Source organism: Apostichopus japonicus, chromosome 2 (genome assembly GCF_037975245.1).
Source record: "Apostichopus japonicus isolate 1M-3 chromosome 2, ASM3797524v1, whole genome shotgun sequence".
NCBI classification, from domain to species: domain Eukaryota; kingdom Metazoa; phylum Echinodermata; class Holothuroidea; order Aspidochirotida; family Stichopodidae; genus Apostichopus; species Apostichopus japonicus.
Window position 1 is genome coordinate 23,224,663 of NC_092562.1, and position 22,019 is coordinate 23,246,681.

The 22,019-nt window shown below is 35.8% G+C and overlaps 1 protein-coding gene across 3 annotated transcripts in view; it reads right to left on the bottom strand.

Annotated features, from left to right (window-relative positions):
- Positions 1-22,019, bottom strand: part of LOC139982954 (uncharacterized) — a 55,787-nt gene that overhangs the window by 15,432 nt on the left and 18,336 nt on the right. For all 3 annotated transcript variants that reach the window (XM_071996198.1, XM_071996178.1, XM_071996187.1), the window contains exons 2-3: positions 7,786-7,884; positions 5,427-5,714 (exon numbers count right to left, since the gene is read on the bottom strand). In XM_071996198.1, the coding sequence (XP_071852299.1) occupies positions 5,427-5,714; positions 7,786-7,884 (387 nt within the window). The remainder of the gene's footprint in view (positions 1-5,426; positions 5,715-7,785; positions 7,885-22,019) is intronic.

The following is a 22,019-nucleotide window of genomic DNA, read 5'->3' on the forward strand; positions in this document are numbered from 1 at the left end:
ATCACATTCGCATGTTCAGTACATTACATATCAATGAGATAAGAAAATAAATTGGCAACTAACATGTAAAATGCGGAATTGCATCAATTGAGGACCATAATTGCAAATCTGTTGAACCATTTTAACATTGGGGTCATTCCGTGTCAAATCACGGATGGATGTTGCTGCACCCTCTCCAAAAATTCCCAAACTTTTTGTATGATTGGACCACCGTGAAATAAGCATATTCTGAAAATTTCGGTTGCATTGCTTTACAATTGGCCGATTTATCACAATTTGAAATTCCGCAATTTGTCGCCACCATGGCATTTTGACATTTTCTTGACTTTTGAGGTCTCATTTCTCAGCAATTAAACATTCTACTAGCTTTCTATTACATATGCCTATGGAGTCTATCCCATAGAACATGAAAATAAAAAATAAGGCTACAAAAATATTGTCTAGTGGAGGTAGGTCAACTTAAAAGTGTCAAAATATTCGATTTTTGTACTTTTCACTAAAAAATGTGCTATTTTTAGTGATGAATTGCTCCTAAACCATTGCTTCAGGGTACTTGATTCTTATAGAGGTTATTATTTCTAGTATAAACATTACAAAATAATGATTACAATGCTTTCCTATAATATGTTTGCAAGTTGTGCAACTCTAAAGTTGCTATTTCATGCTGCGATTCAGCATGAGGTAGGGGTTTTGATGCCAAATGTTTACCAAAGTAACCATGTTAGAGCTGTCAGGGTTTTATAATTTAATTATAAGTATAAAGTTCTTACACCACCCATTCGCCAACGCCCACCATACCACTACCAGAACCATTACCGAGACAAAACCAGCTATAATGATCATGACCAACATCATACGCCATCAGCACGACGCGGTTGCTACAATTGTGGAGAGCATAACCACAACATGCGAACCTGCCGTCACCAACAACCGTTACAGTGCCGAGTTTGCTCGCGATATGGTCACAAGGAACGATATTGTTATTTTCGATAGGATCTTGGCCAAGATGATAGTGCCGTAAGTACTGTGAAACAAAAGTATAAGGTGGAAAGTATCGACTATTTGAAATACCACAGGTCCAATGATTTTATAACTTTGGACTCTCCCGCTTCTAACATTTTAAACGATGAATTTTGCATTTTAAGTGGTAATTTTAATGTTCCTAAGTTATTTGATTTGAATAATTTTAATTCTGATCATAATATACCCTCGCAGAACATATCTGCGTCGGGTGAAATACCTCAATCTGGACGAAATTTGAATACACCCACTCCCCATTCCGAGAGAATCTATTCACCAAACACCCATAAAAAAATGACGCGTAGGTCCAATATGCTCCAGATTGGATTTTTGAATATATGCCATCTACTCCCAAAGGTTGATCAGTTGCAGGCTCTCATGAACAATCAAGAAACAAAGATTAATGTGTTTGCCCTAAATGAAACATTTTTAACTGATTCAATCCAAGATTATGAATTAGCTATATCAGGCTATAATATTATAAGGAAAGACAGAAAAGGGAATGGAGGTGGCGTCGCTGCCTATATTGAACATGGAAGGCCGTTTCTTAGACATCCTGAGTATGAAGTTGACGTAATTGAAGCAATTTGGATTGAACTCATATTACCCCATATTAGAAATGTTCTGCTATGCATCATGTATCGCCCACCAGATTCCAATACGCAATGGTATGAATGTTTTCACGATATGCTTCTAGCACCTTTTAAAGATTTTAGTGATATTATAATTGTCGGTGATTTTAATATTAACCTCTTAGATAAAAAGGTGAATAGGAGATGGCAGCTTGAACTTCGAATATTTAATCTGACTCAAATGGTAACAGTAGCTACGCGACAAACTGAGAGTACAATGACTCTAATTGATCATGTTTATACCACAAATGAAAGTCGATTGATGAACACAATCGTGCCCCAAATACGTCTGAGTGATCATTTCCCTATTTTCTTCACTTGGCGACTGAACAATAAAGTAATAAGAAATAAATCACATCGAAGCTTTAAGTATAGAGCCATAGATCGAATTGATACTGTTGCTTTCAAATCAGATTTGAGAAACATGTTACCAATAGGACCCCTCCCCCATGAATGTGATGTTGATAAATCTCTGTCATGCTGGCATGAGAACTTCATTAATGTTTTGAATTTACATGCTCCCAAGAAAGCAAAAAGGGTCAAACGTGAGAAACAACCGAGGTGGTTCAATAAAGATATTAACAATGCAATTAAAATGAGGGACCGAACAAAGATCAAGGATCCTACTGCGTATCGATTTTGGCGCAATAAAGTGACTTATATGATACGTGCAGCCAAACAAAACTATTTCAAAGAAGCTATAGCTTCCAACAAAGGCGATTCCAAAGCCATCTGGAAAGTTCTGAGAGATGCGCAATCGAACAACACTGGAATGGTTATTAACCACAGTCCCAATATTTTAAAAGTGGATGGAAAAATAATAACAGACACGCGTGATGTTGTGGAAGCCTTCAATAAATATTTTATTGAAGTGTGTCAAACTTACCTAGTTAACAACCAGCACAACAACTGCGATACCTTCCCTGAGGTTAGGAAGTATGTAAACGCCAAATTACCACAAGGGGAGACATTTAATATCCCAAGAGTAACTGAACAGTATGTTTTGAAGTATCTGCAGTCGGTTGACCCTAACAAAGCGACCGGTCTCGATGAAATAAGTGCGCATGTATTAAAGATAAGTGCAATTGAAATTACTCCCAGTATTACACGAATAATAAATCAAAGCATTGATACTGAAGTATTTCCATGTAACTGGAAGGAAGCTAAGGTTATCCCGAGTTTTAAAACGGAATCCCGCCATGATTTATCGAACTACAGACCGATTGCAATTTTACCAATTCTCTCAAAAATAATTGAAAAACATGTCCACCTAGCCCTCAGTAAGCATTTGAATAAGTTTGACCTTTTACGTAATACACAGTCGGGTTTCAGGGAAAAGCATTCATGCGAAACGGCGCTATTGAAGGTTGTGGATCAGTGGATGGAATCTATTGATAAGGGGTATATTTTGGGAACTGTTTTCTTAGACCTCAGTAAAGCATTCGATTTGGTAAACCACGAGATTATGGTAACGAAACTACGTATTTATGGTGTATCGAGTAAAGCGATTAATTGGTTCAAATCCTATTTAGTTAATAGAAGTCAATGCACATACTTAAATGGTGTTTTATCGAGTTCAAGACGAATTGCATGTGGTGTACCCCAGGGAAGCATTCCTGGTCCACTTCTGTTCTTAATTTATATTAATGATATCGATCTCACTTTGGAATATTGTTCAGCGGATATGTATGCTGACGACACAACATTTTATGCCAGTGATACATTTACCATTAACTTGAATAACAAATTGCAAAGAGACATGGAAAAAGTTAGTGCCTGGTGTGACCGAAATAAAATGGCAATCAACACCACTAAAACGAAGGTATTATTGATGGGATCTGGTCAGAGACTGGCTTCATTACCTGACAATGCAAATACTCTGTCTGTGACACTCGGGGGCAAAATTCTCAAGACTGTCAAATATGAAGAACTATTAGGTGTAAAAATTGATAACAATTTATCCTGGCATATTCAGGTTGACAACGTTTGTAAAACAGTCTCAAATCGCTTTGCCTTACTGAGACGCATACAACCATATATTGATTTAAATACGAAAATGATCTTCTATAATGGGTATGTACGACCCATTCTAGATTATTGTAGTATAGTCTGGGGTACGTGTGGAGCAAATGATTTACAAAAGTTGTTACATATGCAAAAAGCAGCAGCGCGTATTATTACGAACTCGGGAAGATATGAAAGCTCGACAGAATTATTTAAAATCCTAAAGTGGCACCCTATCGATACGCAAATACGTATACGACGATTGATCATGATGTACAAGACCATGAATGGCCTCTCCCCAAATTATCTAACCCAGTTGTTCAACTTTACACACGAAATTCATAATCACAATTTGAGATCCACGACCCAAAGTAACTTATACCTGAAAGATGGTAAAACGGAATATCACAAGCGTAGATTTTCCTTCATAGCTGCCAAAGAATGGAATAGTTTGCCAGCTGAATGCAAGCATGCCAAATCTTTACCTATTTTTAAACGTTTAGTCAATGAATTTTTCAAGTCTTAATCATATCATTACGCTTTTATGTTCTATACCCATTTTTACAGTTTTGTGATTTACTGTTGTATATTTGTATGTTTAAAAGTCTTACTCTTTGTTTATTGTTTTATAATATTATTCTTTTTATATTGATTGTATTTTAGGGCCTCGGGGAAGATTAGCTTTGGCTAACCGAGTCACCCTTTTAAAGGTTAATAATAATAATAACACCTTAACAAAATTCAGGGTTCTAGCTGTTCTCAATATTAATTTATGAAGTTGTTAAGTTGCTCCGATGTACAAAAGAGGTCGTCTTTGACGGCCAATAACTCAAAACGCGTCAAATTTAAAAAAATCTGATAATTTTTTCTGGAAGAGATATAGTACCACCCTGTTTGTACATAAAATTTCAGGAGGGTGTAATCCCAGGTCAACTGGTTGAAATCCCAAACTTTGAGGATTTTTCATTTCAAAATAAGGCAAAACACCCTCCTGAAATTTTATGTACAAACAGGTTGGTACTATATCTCTTCCAGAAGAAATTATCAATTTTTTTTTCAATTTGACGCGTTTTGAGTTATTGGACGTGGTAAAAATTTGGCATCAAAACCCCTACCTCATGCTGAATCGCAGCATGAAATAGCAACTTTAGAGTTGCACAACTTGCAAACATATTATAGGAAAGCATTGTAATCATTATTTTGTAATGTTTATACTAGAAATAATAACCTCTGAAAGAATCAAGTACCCTGAAGCAATGGTTTAGGAGCAATTCATCACTAAAAATAGCACATTTTTTAGTGAAAAGTACAAAAATCGAATATTTTGACACTTTTAAGTTGACCTAACTCCACTAGACAATATTTTTGTAACCTAATTTATTATTTTCCTGTTCTATGGGATAGACTCTATAAGCATCTGTAATAGAAAGGTAGTAGAATGTTTAATTGCTGAGAAATGAGACCTCAAAAGTCAAGAAAATGTCAAAATGCCATGGTGGCGACAAATTGCGGAATTTCAAAGTGTGATAAATCAGCCAATTGTAAAGCAATGCAACTGAAATTTTCAGAATATGCTTATTTCATGGTGGTCTAATCATACAAAAAGTTTGGGAATTTTTCAAAGATGTCGAACTACAACATACCCCAAAATTTGGTGATTTGATATGGAATGACCCATTGTCCTGTCCGTTACTTCAAAGACACGATTTCACTAGTAACGTTCTTTTGTATTATAGTATCATCAAGTTAAATGGGTATTCATTGACTCACCACCTGACTTCAATAATATAGTCTGGATGGATGTCAGCTCCCTGCCGGTGCGAGAAATATCACAAGCAAACGCACCAACAGATGAATAACTGTTCAGGTCAATCTTGTAAACACCATCAGATACATTAGAAGGATCATTTGCAGGTGGATTTTCAGAAGTATAGACAACTCTTCTTGAAGTAACAGTCAAGCCTGTCTTGTCTGTTTCACTGATGTGACACGTAAAGTAGGCACCAGTCCTACCAGCGTTGAAGGCGAATCTGTTTCGTAAAGTAACTTTTAGTTTCCCTGAAATAAATGATGAGATAAAAATTCATTTCATCCAACCACAAGAGGGGTGATTATATTGATACATATATACATGCTTTTCCATATCCTTTTCCTTGCTACAAAAAGATATTTGTTCGGTTGATGGTAAAAATTGTCTCCCTAGCTTAACGTCTTACAGTTAATGGAAAACACGCTGCACACTGGCTGGTGCCTTTGTAAGAATTGATAAATATTCTTAATCTTCTGATCATGGAAGTCCAGCTTACTTGGTTTCTGTAACTTAAACCATTCTGCAAACAACTCTGGGAGTAAGTATACAAACAGTGTGTGCAGAAGACAGAAGCAAAATTACATCATTACTATACACATATCCTGACAGCTAATATTTTCCTCCCTTTTTGGGTGGGGAGGGGTGGGGTTGAGGGAGTTGTTTTCCTTTATTAATTTCTTTTATAAAAAATCCCATAAATATCATTGTACATTTACATTGTACATTTAGTTCTTCCCTTAATAAGTTACAGCGTGTACAAAATATGGCTGCCCGTATCATCCTAAATTTGAACAAATATGACAGTATATCTTCTGCTTTTAAACTTCTCCACTGGCTTCCGATAAAGGATCGTATCGATTTTAAAATTTTATCACTCACTTATAAGGCGCTTCACGGATCTGCACCATCTTATCTGAAGGACCTTCTTAAACCACGATCAGTGAGCTACTCCATACCACCCATGACAGTTTGATTTTAACTACCCCCCGCACTCGCTGCAAGTCCCTTGGTGACCGTTCTTTTTGTGTCTGTGCCCCCAAATTGTGGAATGCACTCCCATTTTCTATTCGCAATTCAAGTATGTATGTATGTATGTATGTATGTATATGTGATCTTCCCGCAAGCAGGAACTCGCGAAAGAAGCCATGGAGGCTTATAGACTCGCAAGCTGACCGAAGCCAATCTCTCGGCACACATCCATTTAACGTCCATGTCGGGAAGTTGTTATTGAACAACACCCTTGCCAGACGACACACCTTGCTGTCGGCGGGGAATCGAACCGGGGATCTCATGACTGGGAGACGCCGGCGTTAACCACTAGGCTATACACTCCGCCTTTACTGTAAGTTACTCCGCCTTTACTGTAAGTACTGTAAGTTCATATAAATCCAGTCTTAAGACTTTCATTTTCACACGTGTATATAATTAATTTAGTTTTACTTATTGTCTCATTCTTTTTGTATCTATCTCTTACTATTGTTTTATCTATTTTCTGATTTTGTGGCATGGTATATACTGTCTTCATTTTCTCCTTCGTTATAGGATTTGTTTAGTCTTTTAGGGTTATCTGCTTTTATGTTTTTGCTACTTTCTTTTGATTAACATGGTTTCTTAATTTTCGTTAAGTTTTATACCTTTACTCTTTTAAGTTTGTACAGCGCCATAGCTTATGTTTTTACATATATATGTGCGCTTTAGAAATGTTTAAATAATAATAATAATAATACATTTTGCCTAATAATTTTGGTTTAAAATGTTTCATTTCTGAAACAACTGCTAACTACAGCACTTAGATGGTCAAATCGACTTGATCAAATCCTTATATACTGTACCTACATTTAACTGGAGTAAGCTACAGTATAGTAATGTTTAAGCATACGAACAGGAACCTTCCTAGATTCTCAGTCACTCTGAATTAATATTCACAACTTTGGAGAAGCAGCATGGATATGCATTGTTTTAAATATTTGAATTTTCTCATTGAGGGAAGGCCTTTGAGTGGCAAAGTCAAATGCATGAATGTTTCAGTATAAATGATCACTTCTTTTTACTATATATTATATATCTGGGCAATATTATTTTACCTTGAATAATAAGGCCTATAGAGCTTGATTCAGTAATGTACGGGGACACATGAGCTAACATGAACAGTCATGTTCAATGATTTTAAAATCAAGGACCATAAAGTTTATGTTTGTTAATTCATGCATCACAACAGTGGAACATTTTAATCAATTTAGAATTTTACTTCCACTTTTTTTCAAAGAGATGCATTCAGTTGATAGAACTTTAATTACTTGAGGTAGTGAGTAGTCATACCTTGAACGAGACCAGATTGAGTAAGAAAAATAACCAGAAGAATCGTGGTAGTAGACATCCTCTCCACTTGGTTCAATACTTTTCTTCCAAAAATGTCAACTGTGGAATAAATATGGAACTGATTGTTTCAACTAATTGCTTCACCGGTGCATTGTTTGAAACTTAAATGGTTTCGAGTACAAACTGTACAGTACTTAAATGTTGAGGGCCGATTGGGAGGAATGTATGATATTGCTATTCAACGATGTTCCAATTTAAACCTCATGATGAAAGAATTATGGTAAACTAAACTTGATGTCCCTGTTGACGCTCTAACTAACCAGAAAGCCACCTGAGGTACTGATTACACTTCAGTAATGAGGTGACTCCACAATCCACCTGTGAGGTACATTTAAGTTTCACTTTAGTGATATCGTTACGCGGTTTTTAAACTTTGATGTCATGACACAGGTTGACATCATTGAACTTTGACCTCCACCAAACAACAAAAACAATAGTGTTCTTGCACTCCATAGGATAGATCCACATAGCAAAGTGCATCCAAGTTTCATTTCTTGAGTAATTGTGCTCACAAGTGTTTAAGAGTTCGACCTCTGTTGACCTCAACTGACCTTCGGTCTCCACGGAAAACGATAGGGGTATTTAACTTTATAAAGTAGTTCAATATATTATGTGTGTTCAAAGTAAATCCAAGCCGTCCTTTTTGAGTTACAAGGCTTTTAGACTTTGACCTCTTTTAACCTCAAATGATCTTTGAACGCCACTGCAAACAGCACAGTTCTTACGCTCAACAAAATGGATTCACTTACTGATTATGGAGTAAATCAAAGATTTTACTGTTTAGTTATTGTGTTCACAAAGTTTTTCAACTTTGACTTAGACTCTCGACCTCAAATGACCTTTGATTTCCACTGAACACAATAGGGTTCTTCTTCTCAATGAAGTGGAACCATATAACATTTAGTTAATCCAAGCTTTAAATTTCGAAGTATGTAAACTCATTGAGGACTCCACTGCTTTTTCCATACTTCAAATCCACATACCCTAATTTAAACAATATCTCTGCACATTTCCACTGCAGACGTAGTAATTTTTCTCAGTCACAGTCTGATGAATGATTTCTGTGATCTTGTGAATAAAGTTCATGCCAAAATAAACCATGTACTTTAAAGCAACCTTTTCAGTTGATTTTGATGCATTTGGTGAAAATAAGTTATTCTCAAGTCCAATGGTAATGTTAGAAACCAGCTTGACTCAGAAGTTGAGCTTCTTTCCAACTCTATACATATAAAGAAAAAAATAGATGTGATTTTCACCTCTCTTTAATTGCAGATTTACATTAACTCCTAAGTGGAAAAGCCAATCTGTGAAACTTTAGAAGGATGCCCAACTGTGATTTTATTTTAAACTAATTCTTTGCAAGATTTGACAAACTTTATACAGTATATGCAACAGATGCTCCTTATATAATAGGGATCCAGGATAAGTGTACTTTATGATACAGCAAGTCCGGCCTAATTCTAATCTCACTGAGTATGACTATGACTATGACTACCCGGTGTGATATAGAGAGCCAGATCAGGCCACAGGAAAATGTATTAGGCACCAAATATTTCACGTCTTCACATTTAAAACAAAAGACTTCATAATTCGTCTTGACCACATACTTCCCTGGGCCCACTAATTAACCCTGGGCCGTGGGACTGTATCCCCTGCACCCATTCCCTTCTCATTTAGTTTACTTACTACAGGTATTAGTTCAAGTTGTACTGGAGTTTAGTACAATACTCTTATGGCAGGCAATTTAAAGTTGCTGAAGTGTTATGGCATATGTCTCGTACAGGTCTGGTTACCTGATCGACAAACTGTTAGTGTAACTCGTACTGAAAGTTAATAAGATGGGAAAGGTTTCAACACTTGTAGATACTGGTAAGTATACTGCTGGTCTAGTCAAGTATGTCTTTAAAGACAAATCACAATCAAGCAAAAGTGTGTATAGTAATAAAGCATAAACTGTTTATCAGAGAATTCGAATGGAAAGGAGGAAAGATGCAGACAATAATGTAAACAGTCTTTACTTCCTGCTTCCTCTTCTGAAGAGATCATGCATGATGGGTAAATCCCTGTATTGCATGTACATAGTTTAACAGAAGCACCAGCTATAACCTTACCTATACTTAAGTTAAAGTAATTACGCACATGTTATGTACTTTATAAATTATGCAAAATAAGAAAGACTGCGTATCTTTTTAATATCTTTCAATAATACATGAATGTTCACCATACTGCTTTAATCTTTTCTGAAGCTCTAAAGTCCCTGCTATTCCCAGTGCAACATCACAATATATATTACATTCCTTAGGAAAGAAGACTTCAAACCTTGAACACTTTGAACTATTTGACGAAAGACAGGTCTCTAAACTATACATTTGATTATATTTTACAATACAGGCTTCCCCCCATGTCTCTTGATTCCGCCAAGCCTATACACACATTATGCTATACATATTCGTTTTGTTTTCCGGCCATGTTATTTCTAGGCATATGAGTCTCTGGGTCAGGATAATGACGTAATGGTATAAATCCCTACTCAGTGGAGGCTTCGATCAGGGAGTCGTTACATCTGTTATAGTAATAATAATATTAGTTTTACCGCCGACTCAGCGTCTCTTTGGGACTTCCTGACAACAATACTTCTGAAAGCAACATAGCCATAAAGATTTAGTTTGCGAATTAAATGCAAATTTTGGACGGTTTAACAATGCAGTATATAAAGACATGTTTACATTTACCAGTTCGATGAAGTAAGAAGACAACTTGGACTTGATAAACGTGGAATTGCTTCAGGCTTTGATGATATACCATGGTGGATATTTAAGTACTCTTCGGATGAAATAACTGGTATCTTAACTGACATGTTTAATACAAGTATTGAACGAAATCTCATCCCAACTCTTTAGAAACATGCTTAAACTCCTCCCGTGCGACACAAGTCACCCTATGTTAGTCAATGATTATCGACCTATTGATAGTTTGATTTGTTTGCAGAAAAATATCACCCGCATGCATAATGCAATTAATCATTACGCGTGGTGGTCACAATCAATTTGCATATAAAAAGGACGTTTCATGTACTGATGCATTACTTACCCTTGATTATGCTATTGAGTCTGGGCTAAATTTTAAAGACACTACAGTATCTAAAGTTTTATTTCTTGAATTTTCAAGTGTTTTAACATAGTTTTACCGAACCGCTTAATCAGTGACTTATGTAGTTTTATTGAGGAAAGTTGGCTTGTTCACTGGTAGGCAGATATCCGACAAAGCTGGTCCAGGGAAATAAACTTACAGACAGGGTATAATTCCTTATAATAGATTAAACTTGACGTCTCCTATCAGCCCGATTATTCACAATTTATACTGACAAAATATGTTCATACCCCCACTACTCTATTGTTAAATATGCTGGTGACACTGAATTACATGGTGATATCTCCAAACGTACACGTTATACCATAATCAACGCGACGTTAACAAGATTTTATTACGAACGCTAAACTACATTATATTGTTTCCACATTAACCTACAGTCCCCCACCCTCCCACTTTCTATTGCAACACGTAATCAGGTTTTTAATGCAGCTATCCTACCGCAAATTATCTATGCAGTCCCATGTTTGGTATCATTTTACACGTGTTAAAGACAAGAAGAAAATTAAGAGTTTCCTAAAATATTGTGCAAATGTATTTTGCTTAGCTTATGTTATTCTTGTTAACAGGGTTAATGTTGCCGTTGAAAAAACGACTTTGTTAGACTTACCAAATATATACTTGTCTGTAAAGACCATCCTCAACATCGTGAATTGACTCTCTTGTGCAATAAGATCAACTGCAGTTAACGCAATCACTACAAGTTTAGAATCACACTTGTCAGAAATTCCTTTATTTATAGAGCTGCACTTTAGCTCAAGTTGTCGTTTTAAATCCTTTGTTATAATCCTTCGAGGTATTTTATTATTCATAGCTTCTTATATCTTTATTTCCTTTTAATCTTTCTCTGTTCTAATCACTTAAATTTATTCTTTGTCTATCTTATGTACATATTCATCAATTTCCCATTAATAATGTTTTTTTTTTTGAGAATGGTGAGGGAGATTGCAGTGCTCCCAAAAATGGTTCCCGTATCGATATATTATGATTATTTAAACACAGGCGATAAGTTATACCTGATACACCCACCTCTTTACATCCTCTAAAAGTGTATAATAAAATATATTAACAACATTGCTATCACCACAGTGGAGGATTGGGGGGGGGGGGGGGGGTAAATAAAGAACTTAATGTGTATAGTAAGATTGGTCACGTTGACAATGTTGAAACATATTTGACAGCGTGGTTGTGTACAAAAAGTGTGACCTCCATATGTATTTTGGATTGTGGGAATTCTGGAAGAAGTGAGAAGAGTTCTAAGATTGGGAGAATGGTCAAACGATAGTAAGGGAGGTGGACTGAAGGGTTCAGCTAGAGATTTATCTTCTCTCAGGTTCTCACCGTTTATAGGTGGGATAAGTTCCGTTTATTCGTGTACGTGAATTATGTGACAGATGGGTGGTAAATTAGATACAAATGTTTGAATCTATTGCCTTAATGGTATATAACCGGGGGTAAACGTAATCTGTTTATTTTAATCTACAGAATTAGAGCAAAGACATCTAAGTCTTATAGGCATTGTCAATAAAAAAATAACATTTCAAGCTCTTATAGTTTTACTGTTTACGACTAACGAGAACATTAATTGTGGAACCCCTATATCATTTTTTTAAAACTTATTCTGTTAATTTTTGTTGCAGCAACATGGCTAATGAATGCAAACATTAACACTTTCACCTTGAGGTAATGAATTTGTCGGTAATAAAGATTTGTAGATAATTGTGTCATATTTGCATCAATTCATGCCCACCAATTAAGTACATTGTAGATTTTACTTTACAACCTGTACAATATAAGTATATTTGGGTACAACCAAATATTTGGTTCGGTTGCAGCCCCCCCCCCCCCCCCAGCCTCCTACGCCTTTGCCCTGAAACATAAGTAACTGCAATGTAAACGGTGGAGTCTGCTATCCTACATTTGTTTGTGGGCTTCGCCTATTTAATCATTGTTATATATGCGCGTCACATGCTGTTAGTGTTGTTGGTTATTTGACATTGATCTATGAACTTGTCCCTATTGTGACATAAGTTCTGCATTAAATGCCCAGGGCATGCACAACCCAGTGAAAAGCTTATTGTCGTCATGGTTATAAGGTGTTCGTAAAACTCTATTTTAAGTTCTCTGCTATTCCACAACTCTCGCCCCCCCCCCTTAAAAAAGTAAAAAATACACACGAACGGACACTTTATGTCACCTGGACCGAAACTTGACCTCAGAGCCCATTTCTTTAGTATCATGCTGGAACTCCTGGTGCACACACATTTCCACACCATGTATTTTTCAATGGTACCTATTGCTACTAATTTAGTAATAATGTGCTGCAACAGTCACTTGGCAACATCTCATTTTCATGTACACTATTTGTATAAGGACGAAAAAGCTATAAGTTTTGACAACAATTTTCAGTTAAGATACCGGTAAAGTATACGTTAATCTTAAATCAGTATTTGCAGTGGAAAATTGTCAGTTTGTTATTTTGGCACTGACCGTTTGATGGAAAAGAGAATAATTTGTAAACAGGTTGTGCTTTTTTTGAAGAAAACAGAATTTTAATTACAAAATCTGTGCCTTTAAGATGACAATTTTCACATAGGGTCCATTTTTGTCAGAGTTTTTCATTTAACTTTGCGGATTGCTTCCTCAAATGTTGTTTCTACGCTTCATGACCCGATTCCAACCTACTCTCTACAAATATGACTACTGTTATTAGAAATTTTCAAACTTATCAGTGACATGTTTCGAAGTTCATATGTTAATGTTGTATCTTTTTCTTCATCTTGAGCACACCTTTTGATAAAATGAACAATGACCGGTAAAATAGAAAACTATAAAGATGAGGTTATTGGCTCCAAGGTCAGAGGTATACCTCACAAGAAGTTAGAAGCGGCTATTCTGGTTTATCATTGTTCTCGTTCTCAGTGTGGCTTTATTATATGTTATATATTTGGCAGTCGCTAAAGGGCATTGCGAAAATAAGTGTAAGCTGCTTAGGGTACTATTGAAACAGAAACGTTATCATTAGCGGCAACAAGTACCATTAGAAAGGTTTGTATGTATGTATGAATTTTAGATCATCCTGCAAGCAGGAACTCGCGAAGAAGCTTCATTGGCTTATCCAAGCCGCACGCTGACCGAAGTTAGTCTCTTACATTCATATTTAATGTCCATGATTATGAATTGTCAATTTTCAGCAACTCTGTAACAGGACGACATACATTAATCTTGGATTGACCCGAACCGGGGACCTTATGAATAATCATTTCCGTTGGATATCCTTCAAAGTTATACATCTCTGACCTCATACGGTAGGATATGAATGTTACGTTTACGAAACAATTGAAACAATGGATGTGAATATAAAGCTTATGAAAATAAAATTGTAGGTAAAGATGATGACGTGTTAGCTATATAAAAAAAAAAAGTAGTGTTAATGTCATGTTTCCTTAACGTTTAGATAGTGTCAGCCAATTCACATGCTGGTGTACAATACTCTTGTACTAGAAATATTATAACAAAATAAAGACTATATCCTATATATTCTTAATATGTCAGTGTAATGGTAAATAATATACGCAAAATAAGTATTGTGTATGTTTTATATAATTTTATAATGATACAATATTGTATGATACTATGTGGATCGGTTTATACTGTACGCAACAATAGTAATGTGGATGTTCTTCATTATATTACTATGTTACAATATTAATGTATAATACTGTGTGGATCGGGTAATATTTTATGCAACAATAGTAATGTGGATGCTTTATATTGTACTATAATGATATAATACTGTATGATACTATGTGGATCGGGTAATATTTTACGCAACAATAGTATGGATCTTCTATAATATATTATAATAATACAATATTATTGCATGATATTATGTGAATCGGGTGATACTATATGCAACAATAGTAATGTGGATGGTTTATAATATATTATTATGATACAATATTGTATGATACTATGTGGATCGGGTAATACTATACGCAACAACAGTAATGTGGATGTTTCATATTGTATTATAATGATAAACTTTACAATTAGAATTGTTATTGACATCAATAATCCAATCATGAACGTATATTTATGTGTTAGACCAACACTCTTTGTGAGTTCGTATCAACGGACCGAACATTGCAATTGTTATGAATTTGATTTGGATGGATGGAATTATTAAAGATTGAAATGCATGTATGTTTTCTCAAAAATAAATGAACACATACAAAAAAGAAAAATCATACTCAATGTCGTTTTCGAGATATAGCCCGTTGAAATTTGGCCAAGGCAGACATTTTGTGTTCGCACAAATCGCGAAAAATGTCTTTTGTAATATTTTCTGACTTTTAAAGCTCATAATTCAATCTTTTCACCAGGTACAGAGTATCTCCTTTATGTTTCTGGTTATGGTCACCCAAAGTAGGCACTTTATTCAGTCAAAAATGTTTTCCTAATTTTTGGGGTTACTCTGTGCCCACATTAGGTGTCACATGAACCCTATATGCTTTGGGTATTATCTATGGATGCATGTCTATACCTATAAGCAATTATAGGCTCATTAATGTATTAATTAAGAAATGGCATGGGCCTAAAGTTGGCCCCAGCAAGAGAAAGGTAAGAAAGAACCCTCCCGTCTTGATCCCGGTTGACCCCGCGATCAATTGAAACAAATTTTGAAAAATGCACCAGTTTAACATGTATATTATATCTACTTATACACCAAATTTCAGCTTTGACACTCAACTTCTTCATGGTATGGTGGCAATTTGAATACTATACGTTTTTCACACAATCATAAAACTCAGTGAATTTCAAGTTTGAAACTTGTGTAATGTATTTTTCCAGCTAGAAAAAAAAAGTTTGTTTTTATTATTGTTTTTAGAAATGGGTTAATGATGCATGTATTCCACTGCAATAAATAATCACTTCAGTTAACCCACCAATAGGCTGGTACATCAAAGTGTCGCAAAATCTACCATAACACACAACAAAATTTGGAGCCATACCAGATACCAGATGCAAATTTCACCAGAATGCTTAGATAATGTTCCTTTTTACCATATAATTGTTTCCCTGGACTGTTCTCTAGGACTCCTGTCTTTCTTATTGCTCTCTGGCTTTAACCTAACCCCAGTGCCCTTTCATGTTTTCTCGTGCTATACAAATACTGGAAACTTTCCATGCACAAGGTCAACTCAATTGTATAAACTTTTTACAACAATATCACATGTACGTCACATGTAGACACGATATTCTAGAACAATACTACTTGTGTGTCACGTGCGGACACCATCATAAACTATAGCAAGAACAAAATCTAATTACAGTTTTATACCCAGTGATGGTGGAAGATTGAGATGTGGCAAACTTTCCAATGACCATCACTGCACAATTATGCGAGAAATGGGAGAGAATCCATTTTTGGTCATATTCTACAACAGGCTGACCCGAAAGAGTACCAACAGGCGTTACATCGCATATGCATGTAAGAAAATGAGTGGTACATTGGTACCGTAGTGGAACATTCAGAAGTAGAAAAGGATGTCTTTGTGAAGTTTATGAAACGAACCAAGAACTCCAATGCACTTTCTTGGCCAAATAAAACCCACAATGATTGTTGGATACCATTCAAAGCTATTATTTGTGTCATCGGTGCTCCAGAGTTACAGGGACATGAACGCACTCTCCCTCATGAAGACTTAAAAGACTATTCCAGCCAAACTGCAAACATTCATCAAGTAAAACAAATGAAAGTGTGCTAACCTATATATCAACCAACACTGCAAGCATTTATCAAAAAAAGAAGAAATAGAAGTGTGCTATATGATGCTAATAGATGTGATATATATATATATATATATATATATATATGTATATATATATATATGGATATATATGGATATATATATATATATATATGGATATATATATATATGGATATATATATATATATATATATAAAGTAAAGTAAAGTAAAAGCAGTGTTTCGCGTCAGACTATACAGGATCAGTGACCTGTTGATCTCACTTGCCGCTCACATACAAATTCAACTCTCTGAAGCTACTTGTAAGACTCGGCTTGATTCCTATGAAAATGTTTAACACTCGACGCGACTGGTGTTTTAATTGCCATGGGATTCAACTCGACTCGAGGGTCGACATAAATGTTACAAAAATACGAACCTCACTAATTCTGAATAACAAATAACAATAGAGGCGCACATTTAGTAATTACTATAATTCAATTATATTAATTCAAACAATAGAGCTTTCATACATTATCATCATCTGATCAGCAGTTAGGATTGGAATCAGGCATATCTCAGAGCACGTGGCTAAAAGTATACACAACATTGATTTTAAAGCAAAACTTAAGGGCACAGACTACTTTCTCGTCATCTTGCATATGAAAATCAAAGAAATTCTGGCGAAGTTTGCTTAAAACAACACTTAATTTTGAATCAGTATATATATATATATATATATATATATATATATATATATATATATATATAAAATTAAAGCAACATTAAATGATGAATTTTCTGACCTATGGTGTAAAATGGAAACCTTAAAGGTGAAGACTCGCGCAAAAAGAAACGTCTAATGTTGGTAATCTGACCTAGTTTCGAATTAGGTGTAACAGCACTGTTAGACACTACAATCGATCCCCGGCCCAGCCAATCCGTGCAGTGTATATAACTGTACTAGTTGCATAACGCATAACAGAACTAAAGTACTGTATTGCAACTATAGTAGCCTACCGCGCGTGTTGTTATTTCGCAAATCACAGTTTTACTGAACTAAATTTTAGAAAATGCAGCTGCTCTGTCACACATATGGCTCTTATTATGGACGAACTAATACCGGTTGACTTAGGCAGTCAACGATCCCAACAGTGTGCGTAACATTTTGAATGTTGACTATCCTCCGTGTGCAGTCTTGCATAGCTCCAATGTAAACAGTTACCGCTTGGTAATTTTGGCTCTAGCTACGAAGTAATCTTTGCAAATCACATGCTACACAACTTGGTTGACGTATCATCGCATCTGCTACAGACCCAAGCTCTAAAGGGAAGAGAAAAACACGACTATGGAGAAGAAGGCAGATACCACTCGGTGAGGTTTTGGAGGATTGGAAGAAGATACTAAAACACTTAGGCGGCTAGACACACACAACCAGTTCGTAAGTCACATTCTCGATGTCCATGTTCAGCACTGTCACGATGTGTGTTCGTCGAAAAACGGCTTTTCCCTCGATCAAAGCAACATGGTGAAGGCACTTGCTTATGCAGAAAGATCATCAGACCCATCACCAAACGAGGCTGACCGAAAGTGTCTTCTTAAAGTATACAAAACTGTAGCCTTGGCTCAATTATGTTTAGCTCACGTTAGGCTACAGTAGGCCTGGGCCTTACTGTTACTTGCCTATAACCACCGGAATGTAGTACGAGCGTACTATTATTATTATATCATTCGTATGCTTCTGGACCATATCGTAGATTTATATATGTGATATAATATAGCTAAGCAGAATAACGAAACTAAATTTCAATCACTTTCAAATCTGATTCCCAGACGGTGTAATGGTTATCAAGCAAAGCACAACATAGTTTCCCCCCTTAAAAATTTTACTTTCCTCCCTAAACGGTAAACAATTTACTAAAGTGTCTTCATTTACTAGGCTTACGAACTCTTCCCACATACAGTAGCCTAGCCAATTTGCCTTTTTTTGCTTTCCTCGCTTGAAAATTGTTACTGTCTTTCACAAATGTCGTTATTTTCCTCTCCTTCATCATAAATTACATTTACTAAAGTTACTTCAGGCCTACACAAATATATACTCTTTTACATAGCCTAGCCAATTTCCCATCTGGCTTTCCCTCCAAGAGAACCGTTGATTTCATTTCCTGGAAAAGTATATTTCCTGCCATACGTATGCTGCCATATAGGGGAGAAAACTAAGACACCCACCCACAGAACAAAGAAGGCATGTGTATCAATAGGAACAGCTGTTAACAGCACTGTCTCCTCTTTATTGTATGAAAACAACAACTATAGGTAGACTGAAAGAAATCTAAATCCATTGCTAACAGGAAATAGAGAGATAAAACTTAACTATGTAATACCTACAGTTGGACTTGGTAGAGATGAGAACAAAAGTAGACAATTGTCATTTAATTAGTACTCATACACATACCCTACTACCCTATATTGTGACAAATCTCCAATCTAAGCCTCAAATCGTTCCAATGCCGTCGATAAGGATGGCAATGTCAAGTGAGTAGTATGTTTAATGTATTATTTGCACATTGTCAGATAGGCAGAAGTCACCATATAGAGTTACCATATGTTTGCATGGATCAACAGTGTACTTAAGCATTCAAGGAAATGACTTTTGATGTACATGTTGTTGTGCAATGTTTGCCAATATGTAATGATACTATTAAAGGTTTGCTGTGCCAAGTAGCGCCAATTTCGACTGCCTCAATACAATGTTACAACTGTTTTTGGTTATATGAAACCATAAACCTGTGCACTTATGATGGCATGGGTGTTTGTAATACCCTGTTTGTGAATGACACATTGTAAGCAGGAAAGCTTAGAGAGATCTCATAGCAAGTATGAAGGTGTTACACATTGTCTACAAATGGCCTACTGGTTTTGATGAGGTCAAAGATCACTTAGGGGCAAGACAGTTCAATTTTGTTTTAAAACCTTGTGAACAGATCGTGAGGCAGCTCTCATGTTTAGTTTGCTGATTTATCATACAGAGTACAAAAAGTCTACCAGTTGTTATTTTGGGGTTATCAACTGTCATTGTTAATACGTTTGTCTCATGAATATCAATGCTACTTGCTGTTTTACGTTTATCAAGTAAATTTTACATCTTAATTGTTAAGTATTTCAGGTTCATACAAAAATAACCCAGCTTATATTATCAAAACCATAAAGAAACTTTCTGATTATTTAACTGAAATTGGAATGTGTGAAAATAAAATAATTCAACTGTTATGTACTCTCACAGATTGACCGCAAAATATTCCAAGGCGACCTGAATGGCATCCAATACCCGTCAAAGTACCCATGGACTACAGCTACATACCAGTGTTCCTGAAGATAATTGTAGCGTCTGTGTTGCCAATCCAATTCCACTACAATAAGTAAGTTATCCTGGTCCTGATGATCCCCAAAAATATCAGGCCCAGATTGACGAATGTTTCAAACCTTCTATTGAAGAAATGCAGGAAAGGTTCCAAAGTAGGTTCAGTGGTGACATGAAGTTCAGCAACTAGTGTGTTTTTCATTTCAGATATGGTCCACAACAGTTTTAACTCCTGATGTTGGCAATCGTGTTTAGGAGTTATAATGGCAACAAGAAGCCAATAATTTACTGTTTGATTGGAGTCGATGTTCATATTAATTTTAAGCAAAATGTATCATCTCTCAAATCTCTTGTGAGGTAATTCTCTCAAGTGTTAATGGATATATATTCTGCTAGCTGTTGTAGAAGTTGTCACAAAAGGCCATGGTCAATTATGTAACATCAAGGGAATAAAACCATTATTTGTAAATAGCATGATGCCAATGTTATAGCACATTTGGTTTCCGTCCAGAATACCTCGAATGCCTAGTGCAATGCCCCAGGTTTTTTTTTCTCACCAAGTAGGATGTAACTAGCTGTTATTTCTCCATTATATATGCCAACAGTGCCATGTTACGTTACATATAACAGTATATATATATATTGTGTATTTAGTATATAACCATATTTCACTTTCACCCAAACCATATGCAGCATTCCTTAAAAAGTCAGCTGTAGAGATCCCCCCCCCCCCAAAAAAAAAAACAAAAAAAATCATATAGAAATAGTGTGTTCACATAGTATGGTATGGCTTATTCCCCTGTTCATGACATAGGTTTAGGTGTCAAAGGCCTTTTGCCAAATGCTTTAACTGTTATAATTAGACTCTACCGACTTGACTCTTTTTTAGGTGGGATTGAAAAGGGAGTCTGCTATTCAGCGCAGTATTTCCAACTAGCTCCCCTTCCTGACCCACAAATTAAAGGATTGATTAAATCAATGCATGTTACCCAAAAGGAAGAACTTTCACTCTGCATTTTTTTTATTTTCTATTTTTTTTAAAACTATGTATAACTTCATTCAGTTTCTCCCAGGTTAAATAAAGTGTTCAATGTAAGATCTATTATATATATATATATATATATATATATATATATATATATATATGTATATATATATATATGAAAATCGTAATGAGTTGGAAAATCAAGAACAGTGAAAAAACTTTCAGCCTCCACCGGGATTCGAACCACGGGCCTCCCGCTCTGTACGCGGACACCCTAACCACTAGGCTATGGACGCTGATTGTATGTCCAGAGGTTCGAAACCGGTAAGGAAGATCGTAATTCCACTGTAGGCGTTTGTCACCTATATCGAACAATACTAGTTCTGTTTTTGGTGACATATTTTGCCCTACTCTAGAGATCAAACATGATGCTATCCAACTCGAAAATCATTTGTGATTCCTAAAGCCGGATCTCGAAAGAGATACTTTGAACAGACTTTATGTTAATGCAATGGAGGTAAACGACAAAGGCAAATGAATATATATAAATGAAAATCGTAATGAGTTGGAAAATCAAGAACAGTGAAAAAACTTTCAGCCTCCACCGGGATTCGAACCACGGGCCTCCCGCTCTGTACGCGGACACCCTAACCACTAGGCTATGGACGCTGATTGTATGTCCAGAGGTTCGAAACCGGTAAGGAAGATCGTAATTCCACTGTAGGCGTTTGTCACCTATATCGAACAATACTAGTTCTGTTTTTGGTGACATATTTTGCCCTACTCTAGAGATCAAACATGATGCTATCCAACTCGAAAATCATTTGTGATTCCTAAAGCCGGATCTCGAAAGAGATACTTTGAACAGACTTTATGTTAATGCAATGGAGGTAAACGACAAAGGCAAATGAATATATATAAATGAA